This window comes from Stegostoma tigrinum, chromosome 5, assembly GCF_030684315.1.
Source record: "Stegostoma tigrinum isolate sSteTig4 chromosome 5, sSteTig4.hap1, whole genome shotgun sequence".
Lineage (NCBI taxonomy): Eukaryota > Metazoa > Chordata > Chondrichthyes > Orectolobiformes > Stegostomatidae > Stegostoma > Stegostoma tigrinum.
The window spans coordinates 72,379,354-72,396,236 of record NC_081358.1 but is presented as its reverse complement, the minus strand read 5'-3'; the positions used below and the strand labels follow the sequence as shown (position 1 = coordinate 72,396,236).

Sequence of the window (16,883 nt, the reverse complement as noted above, 5' to 3'; positions counted from 1 at the left end):
TGCGCAGGCCTTGATCTTTGCAAAATAAATAATCTGTGTCTACACTACATCTGTTGTGTCACAACAAATTGGGTGACAACTATCCACTATGCATTTTTCAGGGCAATGCCTTGATCAATCAAAATCAACTGCTTAGTTTAAAATGTAAACAAAGCTGTCAGTTAGCTGCCAATTATCATTGGCTAGTGCATTCTCAATGGCAACATCTCTATCAATCAGAGTCTACCTGTCAAACAATCAGCAATCTCTTCTCAAACAGTATGACTGTTTCTTCTCCTTAAATTGTTATTCTTATGAGTTTCCTGATGAGTGCAAAGCAAAAGGCTTCAATAAAATATGTTAGTTTGACAATAAGATGATTAAATAAATTTGATTGGGGAATAAACATTAGCCAGGATAATAGGTCTTTTTATGTTGTCATTTACACCTATCTAAGCAAGCAGATGTCACTTTGATTTACCACTTTACTGTAAGGATGTCACATTGGAACATTGAGGAAATAGTGTACTGTCCAATGTGTGAGTGTTTAAGCATAGGAAGTTCTATTTGATTTGTTTACTAGGTTGATCCCATGTGACAAGCAGCAGAAAACAAGTGTTATTCTACTGGCTGTGCCTTATGCTGAGAGATTTTGTTTAGTATAGGTGCTTTTGATTGTGGATGCACATTCACTGTTTGCTCTGTCTTCAGCTGATGTTTTACTACGGGTCTGAAATTTTGCATATCTAAATTCAGGCAAAGGCTGCTCTAAAGGTGACAATTCGTAGAGTTTTTCAGCTGGGGAAGCAGCATAAATGACCCCTTGGTCTAACAGCTGGAAGAGAAGTTGATTGGAAAGTGGTTGGGGGAAATTGTTCCACTTGTTCTTGACGAGTTCACCAAGTCAATTTTGTGTTTCAATCTCTAGATTAGACTTTTGACTCCGATTCAAAACTGCTACAAACTTACAATGCTGATGTGATGTGAACATGAGTACATACAGCCATTCAACAAGTCCGAAATAAGGTGGGTGAACTAGCAGCATGGGTTGGTACCTGGGACTTCGATGTTTTGGCCGTTTCGGAGACATGGATAGAGCAGGGACAGGAATGGTTGTTGCAGGTTCCGGGATTTAGATGTTTCAGTAAGAACAGAGAAGATGGTAAAAGAGGGGGAGGTGTGGTGATCAAGGACAGTATTACAGTTGCAGAAAGGATGTTTGGGGTCACCCTGTTGGGAGTTTTCTATAGGCCTCCGAATAGTTCCAGATATGTAGAGGAAAGGATAGCAAAGATGATTCTTGATAGGAGTGAGAGAGAGAGGGTAGTTGTCATGGGGGACTTCACCTTTCCAAATATTGACTGGGAGCACTATAGTTCGAGTACTGTGGATGTGTCAGTTTTTGTCCAGTGTCTGCAGGAGGGCTTCCTGACACAGTATGTAGACAGGCCAACAAGGGGCGAAGCGACATTAGATTTGGTACTGGGTAATGAGCCCAGCCAGGTGTTAGATTTGGAAGTAGCTGAGCACTTTGGTGATAGCGATCACAATTCTGTTATGTTTACTTTAGTGATGGAAAGGGATAGGTGTATACTACTGGCAAGAGTTATAGCTGGGGGAAAGGCAATTACGATGAGATAAGGCAAGATTTAGGGAGCACAGGATGGGGAAGGAAACTGCAGGGGATGGGCACATTAGAAATGTGGAGCTTATTCAAGGAAAAGCTTCTGTGCGTCCGAGATAAGTATGTACCTGTCAGGCACGGAGGAAGCTGTAGAGCGCAGGAGCCGTGGTTTACAAAGGAAGTGGAATCTCTGGTCAAGAGGAAGAAGAAAGCTTATGTTAGGATGAGATGTGAAGGCTCAATTAGGGCGCTTGAGCGTTACGAGGTAGCCAGGAAAGACCTAAAGAGAGAGCTCAGAAGAGCCAGGAGGAGACATGAGAAGTTGTTGGCGGAGAGGATCAGGGTAAACCCTAAGGCTTTCTATAGGTGTTTAAGAAATAAAAGAATTACGAGAGTAAGATTAGGACCAATCAAGGATAGTAGTGGGAAGTTGTGTGTAGAGTCAGAGGAGATAGGGGAAGCACTAAATGAATTTTTTTTTTAAACAGTGTTCACTCTAGAAAACGACAATGTTGTCGAGGAGAATACTGAGATACAGGCTACCAGACCAGGTGGGATTGAGGTTCACAAGGAAGAGGTATTAGAAATCCTACAGAGTGTGAAAATAGATAAGTCCCCTGGGCCGGATGGTATTTATCCTAGGATCCTCTGGGAAGCCAGGGAGGAGATTGCCGAGCCTTTGGCATTGATCTTTAACTCGTCATTGTCTACAGGAATAGTGCCAGAAGACTGGAGGATAGCAAATGTGGTTCCCCTGTTCAAGAAGGGGACTAGAGACAACCCTGGTAATTATAGACCAGTGAGCCTTACTTCAGTTGTTGGTAAAGTGTTGGAAAAGGTTATGAGAGATAGGATATATAATCATCTAGAAAAGAATAATTTGATTAGGGATGGTCAGATTGGTTTTGTGAAGGGTCAGTTGTGCCTCAAAAACCTTATTGAGTTCTTTGAGAAGGTGACCAAACAGGTAGATGAGAGTAAACCGGTTGATGTGGTGTATATGGATTTCAGCAAGGCTTTTGATAAGGTTCCCCACAGTAGACAAAATGCGGAGGAATGGGATTGTGGGAGATATAGCAGTTTGGATCAGAAATTGGCTTGCTGAAAGAAGACAGAGGGTGGTGGTTGATGGGAAATGTTCATCCTGGAGTCCAGTTACTAGTGGTGTACTGCAAGGGTCGGTGTTCGGTCCACTGCTGTTCGTCATTTTTATAAATGACCTGGATGAGTGCGTAGAAGGATGAGTTAGTAAATTTGCAGATGACACTAAGGTCATTGGAGTTGTGGATAGTGACGAAGGATGTTGTAGGTTACAGAGAGACATAGATAAGCTGCAGAGCTGGGCTGAGAGGTGGCAAATGGAGTTTAATGTGGACAAGTGTGAGGTGATGCACTTTGGTAGGAGTAACCGGAATGCAAAGTACTGGGCTAATAGTAAGATTTTTGATAGTGTAGATGAGCAGAGAGATCTTGGTGTCCATGTACACATATCCTGCCACCCAGGTTGACAGGGCTATTAAGAAGGCATACAGTGTTTTAGCTTTTATTAATTGAGGGATTGAGTTCCAGAACCAAGAGGTTATGCTGCAGCTGTACAAAACTCTGGTGCGGCCGCACTTGGAGTATTGCGTATAGTTCTGGTCACCGCATTATAAGAAGGATGTGGAAGCTTTGGAAAGGGTGTAGAGGAGATTTACTAGGATGTTGCCTGGTATGGAGGCAAGGTCTTATGAGGAAAGGCTGAGGGACGTGAGGCTGTTTTTGTTAGAGAGAAGGTTGAGAGGCAACTTAATTGAGACATAAGATAATCAGAGGGTTAGATAGGGTGGATAGGGAGAGCCTTTTTCCTAGGATGGTGACGGTAAGCACGAGGGGGCTTAGCTTTAAATTGAGGGGTGAAAGATATAGCTCAGATGTCAGAGGTAGTTTCTTTACTCAGAGTAGTAAGGGTATGGAACGCTTTGCCTGCAACGATAGTAGATTCGCCAACTTTAAGTACATTTAAGTCGTCATTGGACAAGCATATGGACATACATGGAATAGTGTAGGTTAGATGGGCTTGAGATTGCTATGGCATGTCGGCACAACATCGAGGGCCGAAGGGCCTGTACTGTGCTGTAATGTTCTATGTTCTAAGTACAACAATTATACATTGCTCCTTTCAGACCATAAGGCATAAGAATAGTAGTAGGCCATTCAGCCCATTGATTCTGCTACACTATTCAATGAGATTATGGCTAATCTGATAATCCTCAGCACCAATTTTCTGCCTTTTTCCTATAACCCTTGATTCTGATATAGTTTAAAAATCTCTTTCTTAGCCTTGAATATACCTCATGACCCAGCCTCTATAGCTGACTGTGATTATGAATTCCACAGAGTCATTACCTTCTGATAGATTAAATTCCTCCTCTTCTCTGTCTTAAATAAGCATCCCCTTATTCTTAGCTTATGTTCTCTAATCTTAGACTCTCTCACAAGAGAAAACAACCTTGCCGCAGCTACCTTGTTCAAGTACTCTAAGCATGTTTCAATTAAGTCACCTCCCAATGTTCTAAATCCCAACAAGCACAGGCCCAATCTACTCAACTATTCAGTCCCTCCCTATATCTGGTATCAGTCTAGTGAACCTTCTCCGGACTGCCTCTATTGCCAGTTCCCTTAGAAAAGTTGCTCAAAACTGTTCACTCTATTTCATCTGGAGTCTGACTAGTGCCTTGTATGGTTTTAGCAAAACCTCTATTTTCTTCACTCCATTCTGTTTGAAATAAAGCCATTTACATTGATGAGAATTTTAAAATAGAACCAGAATGTGCTTGGACACTAATTGTTTTCTTTATTCACTGTGGGTTTTGTTGGCAGGGCCAACATTTATTGCTTTTATCCTTTGAGAAGGTGATGGCGAGCTGCTTTCTTGAATTGCCACGGACCATTTTGTTTAGGTAGACCTACAATGGCATTGAGCAGTAAATTCCTGGACTTTAACCAGTGACACTGAAGGAAAAACGATACATAGGATGGTGTGCAACATGGAGGGGAACTTATAAATGTGGTTTTCCCATGTAACTGCTGTACTTATCTTTCTAGATATAAGTGGTCATGGGTTTAGAAATGCTGTCTAAAAGAGCCTTGGTGAATTTATGCAATGCATTTTGTAGATAGTACACTCTGCTGCTACTGAATGTCAGTGATGGTGGAGGGAATGTATATTTGTGGATGTTGTTCCAATCAAGCAGGCTGCTTTGTTCTGGATGGTATCAAGGTTCTTCAGTGTTATAGGAGATGCACGCATCCAGGCAAATGAGCAGTATTCCACCACACTCTTGACTAATGCCTTCTGGATGGTGGAGTCAGGAGGTGAGTTACTTGCTGCAGTATACCCAGCCTCTGACCTGCTCTTGACGTCACTGTATTTGTACAGCTACTCCAGTTCAGTTTCTGGTCAATGGTCACCCTCAGTAGGGGAATAAAATTGCATGCAATACTCCAGGTGCAGTCCCATAAATGCCTTGTACAGTTATAGCAATACTTACTACTTTCATACTCTACTCCTTTAACAATAAGTGTCAAATTTCCATTAGCCTTCCTTATTACCTGCCAAATTTTGGCCCATTCAACAAACCTATCCATATCCATTTTTAAATTTCTTACTTATTTATTTATTGCAATTACTTTGCCATCTATTTTAGTAACATTTGCACTTTTCTGGCTGCAGTACCTTCAATCCCTATATCTAAGTCACTAATATAGATTGTAAAATAGCTGGGATCCAGAGGACAGAATCCTGTGGCTCCCCGCTAGTTAGAATTTGCCAACTAGAAAAAGATCTGTTTATCCCACTCTCTGCAAACTAATAAATTATACCATGTGATCTTGCCTTGTGTATTAACCTTTGGGTGGGACCTTATCAAATACCTTCTGAAGGTCAAGATAAACTCCTGGATCCCCAATTAGTCACTTTGCTGGTTATATCTTCAAAGAGCTCTAACAAATTAATAAATATGATTTACTCTTCATAAAACCATACTGACTTTGATAACATTACTTTCTAAAATTCCTGTTAATTATTTCTTTAAAAATGGATTCTAACAGTTTCCCTTTGATTGATGTTAAGTTCACTGGTTTGTAGTTTCCTACTTTCTGCCTCCCCATGTTTTTGCATATGGCCAATATATTAACATTTTTCCAAGTCGCTGGAACCTCTCCTACATCCAGGAAATTTTGGAATATTATAACCAACAGAACCATTCTTCCTGTTCCCACTTCCTTCAAGACCCTAAATTTAAATACTTCAATTATTTGAAAATATATTCCTCAAAATGAAGTGCATTAAATTTAATGTGCATGTAACTTTAGAACCAAAAGAAATGATAAAGGAAAAATTACTTGGCTCATAGAATCTTAACTTTCTGATCTCAAACCTTCCAATCACCATTCAATTGTGTTTTAAATAACACTGATAACAGCAAAGAAAGTCCTGCGACCAATGTTTCAAACAACTTTTTCTAACAGTAAGCAAGCATGGCGTCTAACCTACCAGTCTAGACCATACCACCATATGGTTATGCAAGGAAGACATAGTGAATCTGAGGATAAGGGCTCTGGTAGGTCTCCCATGCATTTCTACCCAGTTTTAAAAGCTTTCAAGGCAGCAGTAATACATATCGAGCTACTGCCAAAATAAGAGAGTGATAGGAAAGCATCACAGAATTCACCATGAATCAGCAGCAAACAATCAATTGTGGAGAGAAACTTAGATAATGGAGAATTAGTGAAGATAGTCAAATTAGTTGTACAGTTTAATGGCAATCATGAAACAAGCATGGTCAACTACTCATTTTTAATGTCTTTTCTCACCTTAACAAATCTTCTGGTACAGCTCGCTCACAGTCTCTGAAAACTTTGACTGTTTCAGTTCGACTGGCGTTCCTGAAAGCAAAAACATTCAAATTATTAGTAGGCACCTTAATAACTCTGATTGATCAAATTTGAAGACATGCTTATCAAACCCAAGCACATTTCTGTATTTTGAAGCCTTTATTTGAACAGTTAGAGTCAACCTGAAGAGTTTTAATTTCATACTTTTAAGAAGGAAAAACAAAATGAGTTGCTGGTTCCATGTACTAGCCTTGTAGTGGATCTGGACTCAATCACGTCATAACCAAAGCACAGGATTGTTATTTAACTATTTCACGCAAAAGTTATAAAACTGTAAGAAATAGGTACAGGAGCTGGTTGTTCAGCTCCTTGGGCCTGCTCCACCATTCAATAGGGTCATGGTTGATCCTAGTGAATCTTCTCTGAATCGCCTCCAATACAGTAATAAAATAAATAACGATTTAACAAAAAGGGCCAAAAAACTGTTCACAGTTCCCTAGTTGGCTCCTTCACAAGCTGCTCCTAAAAGCCATCTTGTAGACAAATTCCCTTTCTTGCGATCCACTGTCAACCTGATTTTCGCAGTCCACCTGGATATTGAAATCCCCCATAATCACTGTAACCTTGCCTTCCTTACACAGCTTTTTTTATCCCCTGGTGTAACCTGTGCCCCATACCCTGACTACTGTTTGGAGGACTGTACATGACTCCCAACATGGGTTTTTTTAAAATTTTTTGATTCCTCAACTCTCCTAATAGGACTTCTACATCATCTAACACATCGTTTCTTGCTATTGATTTAATTATTCAATAAAATGCTGTTGATTTTTATTAAGTTCTAATTTCACCATCTGCCGTGGAGGAATTTGAACCCATGGCGCCAGAACAATACATTATCTACATTTCTAGTCCAATGACATTATCACAATGCCACTGCCTCACCCAATTAGATATTAATTAATAAAGCCCTGGAGATAAATTGATGGTTACAGTTACAAGTTAGTGGATTCATCCAGTTTATTTTCAATTCTTGGCTTACTTATTTGATGTATGGTTTCAATTATTAGCTCCTGAAATGTTCCTTCACATTTATTTGAGAATAAATACTCAAACTGTTGTTTCATGTTTTGAGTCAGCTTTCAAGGTTGAAAGCAACTGATGCACCCAAATGATGAAAAGACAAAATTTTGTGCAAGGCGCATTTTACTCACATGTACATTTGTCGATACTGGATTAAAATTTCATTCTTTGATCCTGATATCCTTTGTAGCCATTCATCAAACAGTTTTCTGGGTGACTGTCTGCAAGTCACAGTTTAGAAATAAAAATAAATGAGTCACTAGAGAACGCACTTATTGAAATTTTACTGATTCTGTATACAAACATCTAGTCAAACAATAGTTCCTAATTGCTGTTTTCTGAAGAAGTGTGTTTGGGCTCAAAACATAAACTGTTTCTCTCTCCATGGATGCTGACAGATCTGCTCTGTTTCTTCATCATTTTCCATTTATTCTATTTCTATTTATAGTTCAGATTCAAGAATCCACAGCATTTTGCTTTTACTTGCATGGTTAGAATAACATCCATTTTTTTTCTTCTATTCCACCAAATTAAAGCATGATGTTATGCTCTTTTTCTATGACTTTGCTAACATGTAGTGCAGGGTTTAGTGATTGCTGTTGTTACACAGTTGTTTAGAGTAATCGTGAATTGGAAGGCAGGAAGCTAGAATCTGGTTGTAAAAATATGATAAGGGGGAAGACTGCATGGCTCCTTTATGAGATAAAGTGCTTTTATAAGCTTAAGAGATTTATACAGGGGAAAAGAGAATGTATCTGTATGTTACTGAAGGGTATAGCCAGCTCTGAAATTGAAACATGTATCAATTGGCTGTGCGATTGGAAACCTTAGGCTTGTTTTGATGTTTTGGCAACTAGCTGGAATCAACCAATTAATTTAAACCAAACACTTTGCGACTGAAGGCCAATTGAGTTTAAATGTGATGGTTTTGACAACCGCAGACTAATGGTATCGTAAGAAAATTGATATGTCATCCAAGAAGAGGGTTTTTGAAAATCTGTGTGAGAGTGAACCACCATCTGAGTGATAAGCATCTAGACCTCAGAAGAAATCACTATGATCTCTAAGAAAGCACCGTCTATCTATAAAAGATACCACAGCACTTCTAGTAAGATTCTCACGGATGATTTCACAGAAAAAACATCCTGGACAGCTGAATCAATGGAAGAAAGGCAAATATAAGTTGAGAACAGCAGAAGAAAGGCGTGTAGACTTTGAGAAACTAAGTTTTAATTTACTTTCTTCTTACCTGGGTTTATATAAGTGAGACTTGTGTTTATTGCAATAGCATACCAACAGAATTTGGTTCAGTTAGGGAGTAATTAATAATTTAAGGGGAATCGTTCGGTTTGTTAGTAATTCTGTTTATTTGTTCACTGTTAGGGTTATGTAAATAAATTGTTACTTGTTACTTATAAAGTGAATGTCAGGGATTTTCTTTCATTTAACCTCCCCTTCTCTGTAACAATTTAATATCTAGGTAAGGTGAGACGAGGTTCTCTGGCTATTTCGGGTTTAATTATTAGAAGGGGACCTCTGCTCCCACTGTCACAGACTGGGGGCTTGTGTTTCAATTTTAATCATCAAAGGGGTTGGCCTCCCCTTCATAACAATGTTTCTGTACTCCAAAATCGTGTTATTCCTTTACCCCACCTAGATTATCACCATACAGGTCCTGCCAGAGGATGCACTATTGAGAAAACCTGGGAATACTTGAACAACAATGAAATATGAAAATTTCTACTTTCATACTGTTAAATTTGCCTAAAACCCTTGAAAAGTAGCATTCATTGAATGGAACAAAACTGTGTTTTTGTCAGGACACTATGTTCATAATTTCCACTAAAACACCCTTACTGACTCTGAAATGCTAAATTTATATTTGCGAAATATCATTAATTGTTTTAAAAACGATAAATGTTTCCAAGGTTGTCTCTGGTATTTTAACTTACATCTTAACCTAATTGTAATAATTTATCTGAAAAAGTAAACTGGCAACGTAAAATAATCAGTTTTTAACTTCATAGCTGGTTGCACAAAGACTTCAATATTATCAACTGTTGAACTACTGCTGACATCATTATTGATTGATCCTTTCAACTTGCTACCAGATTCAAATTGCTGTCGAGGAACTGAAAATCCATGCCAGAGATCACTAGATCGTCGTGGCCACCTTTCTTCGAAGAAGTCAGCAGTGCTGCCATTACTTTGCTATTGAGTACAAATCCAGTTTATTCTCATCTCACATTTTCAGCAACTTTCCACACAAAAACGATTTACAAAGGTAATTGGGAAGAACAAGTTAATTTCTTCGCTATTGAAAATTATGCCACAACACTTTTGGCTTAAAAATTCTACAATGTAAGTGTAAATAAAAATTGTGCAGTAAAATTCACTGCTTGGATGATTTAAAGCATTTATTCACAATTCACTACATTAAATCCCACTGGACCCACCTACAGAATGATTTAGATCTTGACTGTCTTTATGCTTTAATTTGATGTTACATCTTTTTAATCATTTCAAACATTACCTTTTGTGTTCTTCCTCAGTCATATTGCTCAAAAGTAAATCCTTGACTACATATGTGTTGTCCAGCCATTCTATCAAACCAAGTCTTAAAGAGGAAAAAAAAAATTACCATTTAGGAAAAGCAAACAAAATGTATATTGTTTTGCAATACTTCCTGCTATATAACATCAACATTATCACTACAATGAGGAAAGCATTCACTGTTTATCATCAGTAATGAAATCATAAATGTGGTCTTTAAACTTATATTTATGATTGATCATAATATTAAATAAAGGAAACTTCTCCCTACAAGAAAAAAATGATTATGCAAGCAATGGGATATTTAGCTCCTATGCAAAATGCTGCATGTTTAAGTCCTAATGCTGCTGGTTGCAACTGAAATCTGCTGAATGAGTAGTTTTACTGCTATTCTATGGATCACTACGTCAAACCGGGACATGGCAAATATGATCTACCTCTCATTGAACACGAACTTCAGTATGTTAAAGACTGCTCTAGTTGCCTTAACTAAAGAGAATTGGTGATGAAAGACTTTTGTAAAGGGATGTAAACAAATAAAATGCCAAGCAACCTCTTTGGAAATTTTGCTGCTAAGCTCTTATTGAAATGAAAATATTATTTGAATGTAAAAATTATTTGAAGATTTCACTAATGAATCTATATAGTAGTGTGTTTACAATTCAGTCAATATTTAAACGTACACTGCGAGCAAGCTGGTCAAGGGTATTTTCTCGAATTAAGTATTTTTTATTTTGTCTGTTTCTTAAAAAGTATAGCTTTTGGAGGAGAGAGGAATATTTGACTAAAAAAAAAAATCGAACATTGCTATATTTAAGGATTACATGAAAATAAGATTTAAACCACTGCTTCAGAAGGAGTCCAACCTTACTCATAAAGTCTATAAGTTTAAGTCAGAGATGAAAACTGGCTTATCTATGATGATTTCAGAGTCAGCAGGTACATACAAGTTTTAAAGCTGTACTGCAGAAAATCACCATCTTGACTGATCTGATGTCCCTAAGAATAAGTACAGGGTCAATTTACTAGACATTTAATTTCAATTACTGAGAACTAACGTGTGGCATCGCCAGAATGATTGTCAATAATGCTGTTTTCCATTTAATTGCTGTACCTAGATGTCATAGGTATGACTTGATACGTCTTCAACTGCAAATTTCTTTGACTGCAAGCGGCATCCCGAGAGAGTATAATGTTCATGACATCAAATAGTTGCTCAATTCGCTGATCTTGTCGTAAATCTTCACCACCCTTCACAAGGAATGGATATTCTTTCTCATCATTCCCATGTATTATCAGGCGCTTTGGTTTCCTTATAGAGCTCATAACTTTTATCTGTAAAACAATGCAGTCAGTAATTAAAAATGCATTCATATTACTATCACTGTTGTGAAACAGATTTGCAAGAATAGAACGTGGTACTGACTCTGGAACACTATCAAACCTACCAATGACACCAAACATTTTACATAATAAGTGTTACCTCAGAATAATCTTTAATTGTTCGTATAAATTTCAAATGAAACTTTCTCAAAGAGATCGTGTAACTCTCTAAATTGTTGATCCTACTACTGGAATTCTGATAGTATTGTGTTTAATATTCCCAATTAAAAACAATCCTCAGCACTTTTGACTCAGTACTATTGAATGACTGAACAGGAAATCCCATAAAAAAGCTCACTGGCATATTAGTTTGCCTCTGGACTATCTCCTGCCACCACAACAATGTGGGAAATGGGAGAACTGATGCTACTATGTGCAGCTAGAATAGGAATTCACTGCTCGAGATGCATGCACACTGCTGCCAATATCATCAATATACTTGCACACCACACACACTACCCTTGCTGCCTGTCTCACTGTGCTATACTAGAGCATGGCTAACTGCCTTGCTCCAGTACTCACCTCACTGCCCCACTGTCCTGCTCCAGCACCTGGTTCATTGCCTGGCTTACTGCCCCACCACCGTGCTCCAGTGCTCAACTCACGCTTCACTCCAGTGCTCAAGTCACTGACCCACTGCCTAGTTCATTGATCTGAGTACTGGAGTAAGACAGTGGGACACTGTCTCACTGTCCCACAGCCTCAATCCAGTGCTCCGCTCACTGCCCCAGTGCCCCACTCCAGTGCTCAGCTCACTGAGCCTCTCACCTGCTCCAGTGCTCAGCCCTCAGCCCCGCTCCAGTGTCTGGTTCACTGATCCATCATCTCACTTTACCATCATGCTCCAGCAGTCAACTCACTGTCCTGCTGTTTACTCGTCCACCCTCTACATGTCTGCACATTCACGTGCTAAATTTAACTTACATAAAATGTAACTTCTACAATTTAAGATAACAAAGTATGGAGCTGGATGAACACAGCAGGCCAACCAGCATCTCAGGAGCACAAAAGCTTTTGTGCTCCTGAGATGCTGCTTGGCCTGCTGTGTTCATCCAGCTCCACACTTTGTTATCTTGGCTTCTACAGCATCTGCAGTTCCCATTATCACTTCTACAATATACCCTTGTTTCAACCCTTATTCTGGATCCTAGGACAATTGTTGTAACTTGTGAACTTGATAACAGGCCTAGACCCCACTCAAATACTGTATTGATTGCTGCCATTCGGTCTGTTTGTAGTCAAATTGCACTGCACATCGTAATTCTGTATGTGTACGCATGCTGTTCCACCTAGTGGTGCTTGGCTGCAAATGCAGTCGTCACTGATGCACTCAGTTTTAATCATAGAGACATACAGCACAGAAACAGACGCTACGGTCCAACTCATTCCCGCTGACCAGCCATGCCAATCTGACCTAGTCCCATCTGCCTGCATTTGACCCATGTCCCTCTAAACACTGCCTATTCATATACCCATCCAGATGCCTTCCAAATGTTGTAATTATACCCACGTTCACCACTACCTCTGGCAATTCATTCCATACACAGACCACTCTGCATGAAAAAGGTACCCCTTGGACCTTTTTTAAAATCTCTCCCCTCTCAACTTAAAATTATGTCCTCTAGTTTGTCCTCTAGATGCCCCCACTCTAGGACAAATATCTTGTCTATTCACCCTATACATGCACCTCATGATTTAGTAAACCTCTATAAGGTCCACCCCTCAGTCTCTAACGCCCAGAGACACAATTTCCCATGCACGAAGCCATGTTGGCAATCCCTAATCAGTCCTTGCCTTTCCAAATACATGTAAATCCTGTCCTTCAGAATCCCCTCAAACAACTTCTACACCGTTGATGGAAGGCTCACGGGTTTATGGTTCTCCGGATTTTGGCACCACGTTAGCCAACCTCTAATCTACCGGCACCTCACCTGTGACTGTCGATGAGACAAATATCTCAGCAAGGGGCCCAGCAATGACTTCTCTAGCTTCCCAGAAAGTTCTTGGAGCACCTGATCAGGTCCCGGGGATTTATGTACCTTCATACATTTTAAGACCTCCAGCACCTCCTCGTCTGTAATATGAACCTCTTTCAAGACATCACTATTTATTTCCCCAAGTTTCTCAGCTTCCTTGACCTTCTCCACAGTAAAATATTCATTTATTGACTCATCCATCTCCTGCAGTTCCACACATGGATGGCCATATTGATCTTTAAGGGGGTCTGTTTTCTCCCTGGTTACTCTTTTGCCCTTATTCACTCTCTTTGGATTCACCTTAACTCTATTTGCCACTGCTGTCTCATGTCCCCATTTTTCCTTCCTGATTTCCCTCTTTATACTCCGACTGCCTTTATACTGTTCTAGGGATTCACTTGATAACAACTGCCTATACCTGATATATGCCTCCTTTTTTTTGACTAGCCCCTTAATTTCCCTAATCATTCAACACTCCCTACACCTACTAGCCTTGCCCTTCACACTAACAGGAAAATACTGTCTTTGGGCTCTCGTTATCTTGTTTTTAAAGGTCTCCCACTTGCCAACCTTTACCAGTGAACAGCATCCCCCCCATCAACTTTTGAAAGCTCTTGTCTAATACCATCAAAATTAGACTGACTGACTTATTTGAACTTTAACTTTTTGACCAGTTCTATTTTTTTCCATAACTCTTTTAAAAAAAACTAATAGAATTATGATCACTTACCCTAAAATGTTCCCTAACTGACACCTCAGTCACTTACCCTGCCTTATTTCACAATAGAAGGTCAAGTATTGCTCCTTCTCTAGTAGGTACATCCATTTACTGAATAAGAAGGTTTCTTGTACACACTTAGCAAATTTCTCCCCATCCAAGTCCTAAACACTATGACAGTGCCAGTCTATATTTGAAAAATTAAAATCCCCTACCATTGTCATCCTAAATTTTGTTTTTACAGATATCTGAAATCTCCTTACAGTTTGCTTCTCAGTTTCTCACTGACTTATTGCGGGCCCTATAATACAACCCTAACAAGGTGATCATCCATTTCTTGTTTTCAAATTACACCTAAGTAACTTTACTAGATGCTCTTCCAGGAATATCCTCCATAAACACAGCTGTAATGTTCTCCCTAACAAAACACCACCCCTGAGTAACACGCAAACTTGTCACAAGGATACTGGTACAAAGACCGTAAGATTCTCCAGCATTGGTAGTTCCGAGAGGTGTGAAGCTGGATGAACACAGCAGGCCAAGCAGCAGAGGAGCAGGAAAGCTTGAAGTTTCGGGTCGGGACCCTTCTTCAGAAACCAAACCAAAACGTCAAGTTTTCCTGCTCCTCTGATGCTGCTTGGCCTGCTGTGTTCATCCAGCTTCACACCGTGTTATCTTACAAGGATATTGGACCCCTTCCAATTCAGGTGGAATCTGTCCCTCTTAGACAGGTCCTTTCCGCCCCTGGAGAGATCCCAATGGTGCAAAACATGTCAACCCTTGACCCTGCACCAGTTCCTCAGCCAAACATTCATCTGCTCTATCCTCCTATTTCTACTCCCATTAGTATGTGGCACAGGCAATAGTCCCTTATTACTACCCTCGAGGACCTATTTTTTAATCTCTTGCCTAGTTTCCTTTGTTCTCTCTTCAAAACCTCATCCCTCTCTCTACCCATGTAATTGGCACCAACGTGCACAACAACCTCATTTCTTTTATACCAGGCACATATTTACATAAAACAGTTGGATAAAATAACAACACTGAAAAATAAACTGTACTTTGCGACACACTTTGCAACAATTTACAAAGCAAGGTGCAGCTTCCTTTCAGGAGTGTGGTGATACTTCTGTGTGTAAAGTGTAAAAAAAATGCAACTTTTCAAAAATGTTATGAATAAGCAAGGATGTGAATACATCTTTTTCACAAGGCATTTACATATGGTTATTAATTTTTTTAAGAGCAACATGTCATAAAATAACACTTTGAAATGAGAAAGCAGATTTTGCACTGCCAGAGCATTGATTTGCACTTGTCTTCTCTTTATTTGGCCTGATTAATGAAGATTTTAGCTACTTATAAGAAAAACTAGTCATCACTTAGAGTAATGATTCAACACTTCAGTGTCTGTTAATGCTATCTGACTGTTCAGTGTTTCCAAAGTTATTCTGGTTTGAGTTCTATTTGCAACAGTTTAGTGCTGGTAACAGTTTCCACTATTTTAATAGTTTCTGAGGTAGGATCACTTTTCTTTCCTCAGCAATACCACTGCATATGTTACAAATTCCTCACTGAAGAAATAGCTAATTTGATCAAAATTTGCATGCAATTAATTGTAAAGTTAAAATACATATAATTCATACCCGTTCATCAAATCCAGTGATTTGTGCATGGTATTCTGGCATTGGCTTCGATTTACCATCATACTGTCCTGAACAGAAAAAAAAATTATGCACAGCTGAATTACTTCAGTGTTTTGAATAAAATAGGTATTTAAGCTATGATTTATATATTTTCCAATTTCATTTCCCTCTTTTTATGTCTTCCATTCTAGCATCAAAGCCAACAGGATTGGCAGTTATTCCTGTAATGCTAGGTCTTAGCCATGACGGTCTTCCAGCAATGCTTACAGAGAAAGCAACTTACCAGCAACTTCTGCAAAATATTTCACACCTGTACCATATGCAACCCAACACCCTTGCACCAACCCCTAACAAGTTGTGAAAAAGAATGTGAACAAACTGGCTGATGAAATCCAACGTGTGCAAATGCAAGGTCTTGCACATTGGAAAAAAGAATACAGGCATGGACTATTTTCTGAACGGTGAGAAAATTCATAAAGCAACAGGTCCTTGAGTGCTGACACTAGCAAAAACAGTTCAAAATTAGTGAACTACCTTTGTTTTAATTTTTTTTCCATTACTTAATTTCTCGACTTCAGTTTACCTTTCAGAATGCATGCCCTTTTTAACACAAATAATAGAGAATGATGAAAACTGCATGAAACAGGATTTTCAAAGAACCAGAATTATTGAAAATAAGACCATAAGACATAGGAGTGGAAGGCCATTCAGCCCATTGAGTCCACCACTTAATCATAGCTGATGGGCATTTAAACTCCACTTACCCGCACTCTCTCCGTAGCCCTTAATTCCTTGTGAGATCAAGAATTTATTAATCTCTGCCTTGAAGACATTTAACGTCCTGGCCTCCACTGCACTCTGTGGCAAAAAATTCCACAGGCCCACCACTCTCTGGCTGAAGAAATGTCTCCTTATTTCCATTCTAAATTTACCCCATCTAATTCTAAGGCTGTGCCCACGGGTCCTAGTCTCCCTGCCTAATGGAAACAACCTCCCAGCATCCACCCCTTCTAAGCCATGCATTATCTTGTAAGTTTCTATTAGATCTC

The 16,883-nt window shown here is 39.2% G+C and overlaps 1 protein-coding gene and 1 long non-coding RNA gene across 2 annotated transcripts in view; one reads left to right on the top strand and one right to left on the bottom strand.

Annotated features, from left to right (window-relative positions):
• Positions 1-10,640, top strand: part of LOC125451476 (uncharacterized) — a 38,550-nt gene extending 27,910 nt beyond the window's left edge. The window contains exons 2-3 of the long non-coding RNA XR_007247309.2: positions 908-1,005; positions 9,673-10,640. This is a non-coding gene — a long non-coding RNA (uncharacterized LOC125451476). The remainder of the gene's footprint in view (positions 1-907; positions 1,006-9,672) is intronic.
• Positions 1-16,883, bottom strand: part of prkdc (protein kinase, DNA-activated, catalytic subunit) — a 210,313-nt gene that overhangs the window by 15,458 nt on the left and 177,972 nt on the right. Inside the window, exons 78-82 of the mRNA XM_048528582.2 lie at positions 15,835-15,902; positions 11,229-11,449; positions 10,095-10,178; positions 7,693-7,782; positions 6,461-6,532 (exon numbers count right to left, since the gene is read on the bottom strand). Of these exons, the coding sequence (XP_048384539.2) occupies positions 6,461-6,532; positions 7,693-7,782; positions 10,095-10,178; positions 11,229-11,449; positions 15,835-15,902 (535 nt within the window). The remainder of the gene's footprint in view (positions 1-6,460; positions 6,533-7,692; positions 7,783-10,094; positions 10,179-11,228; positions 11,450-15,834; positions 15,903-16,883) is intronic.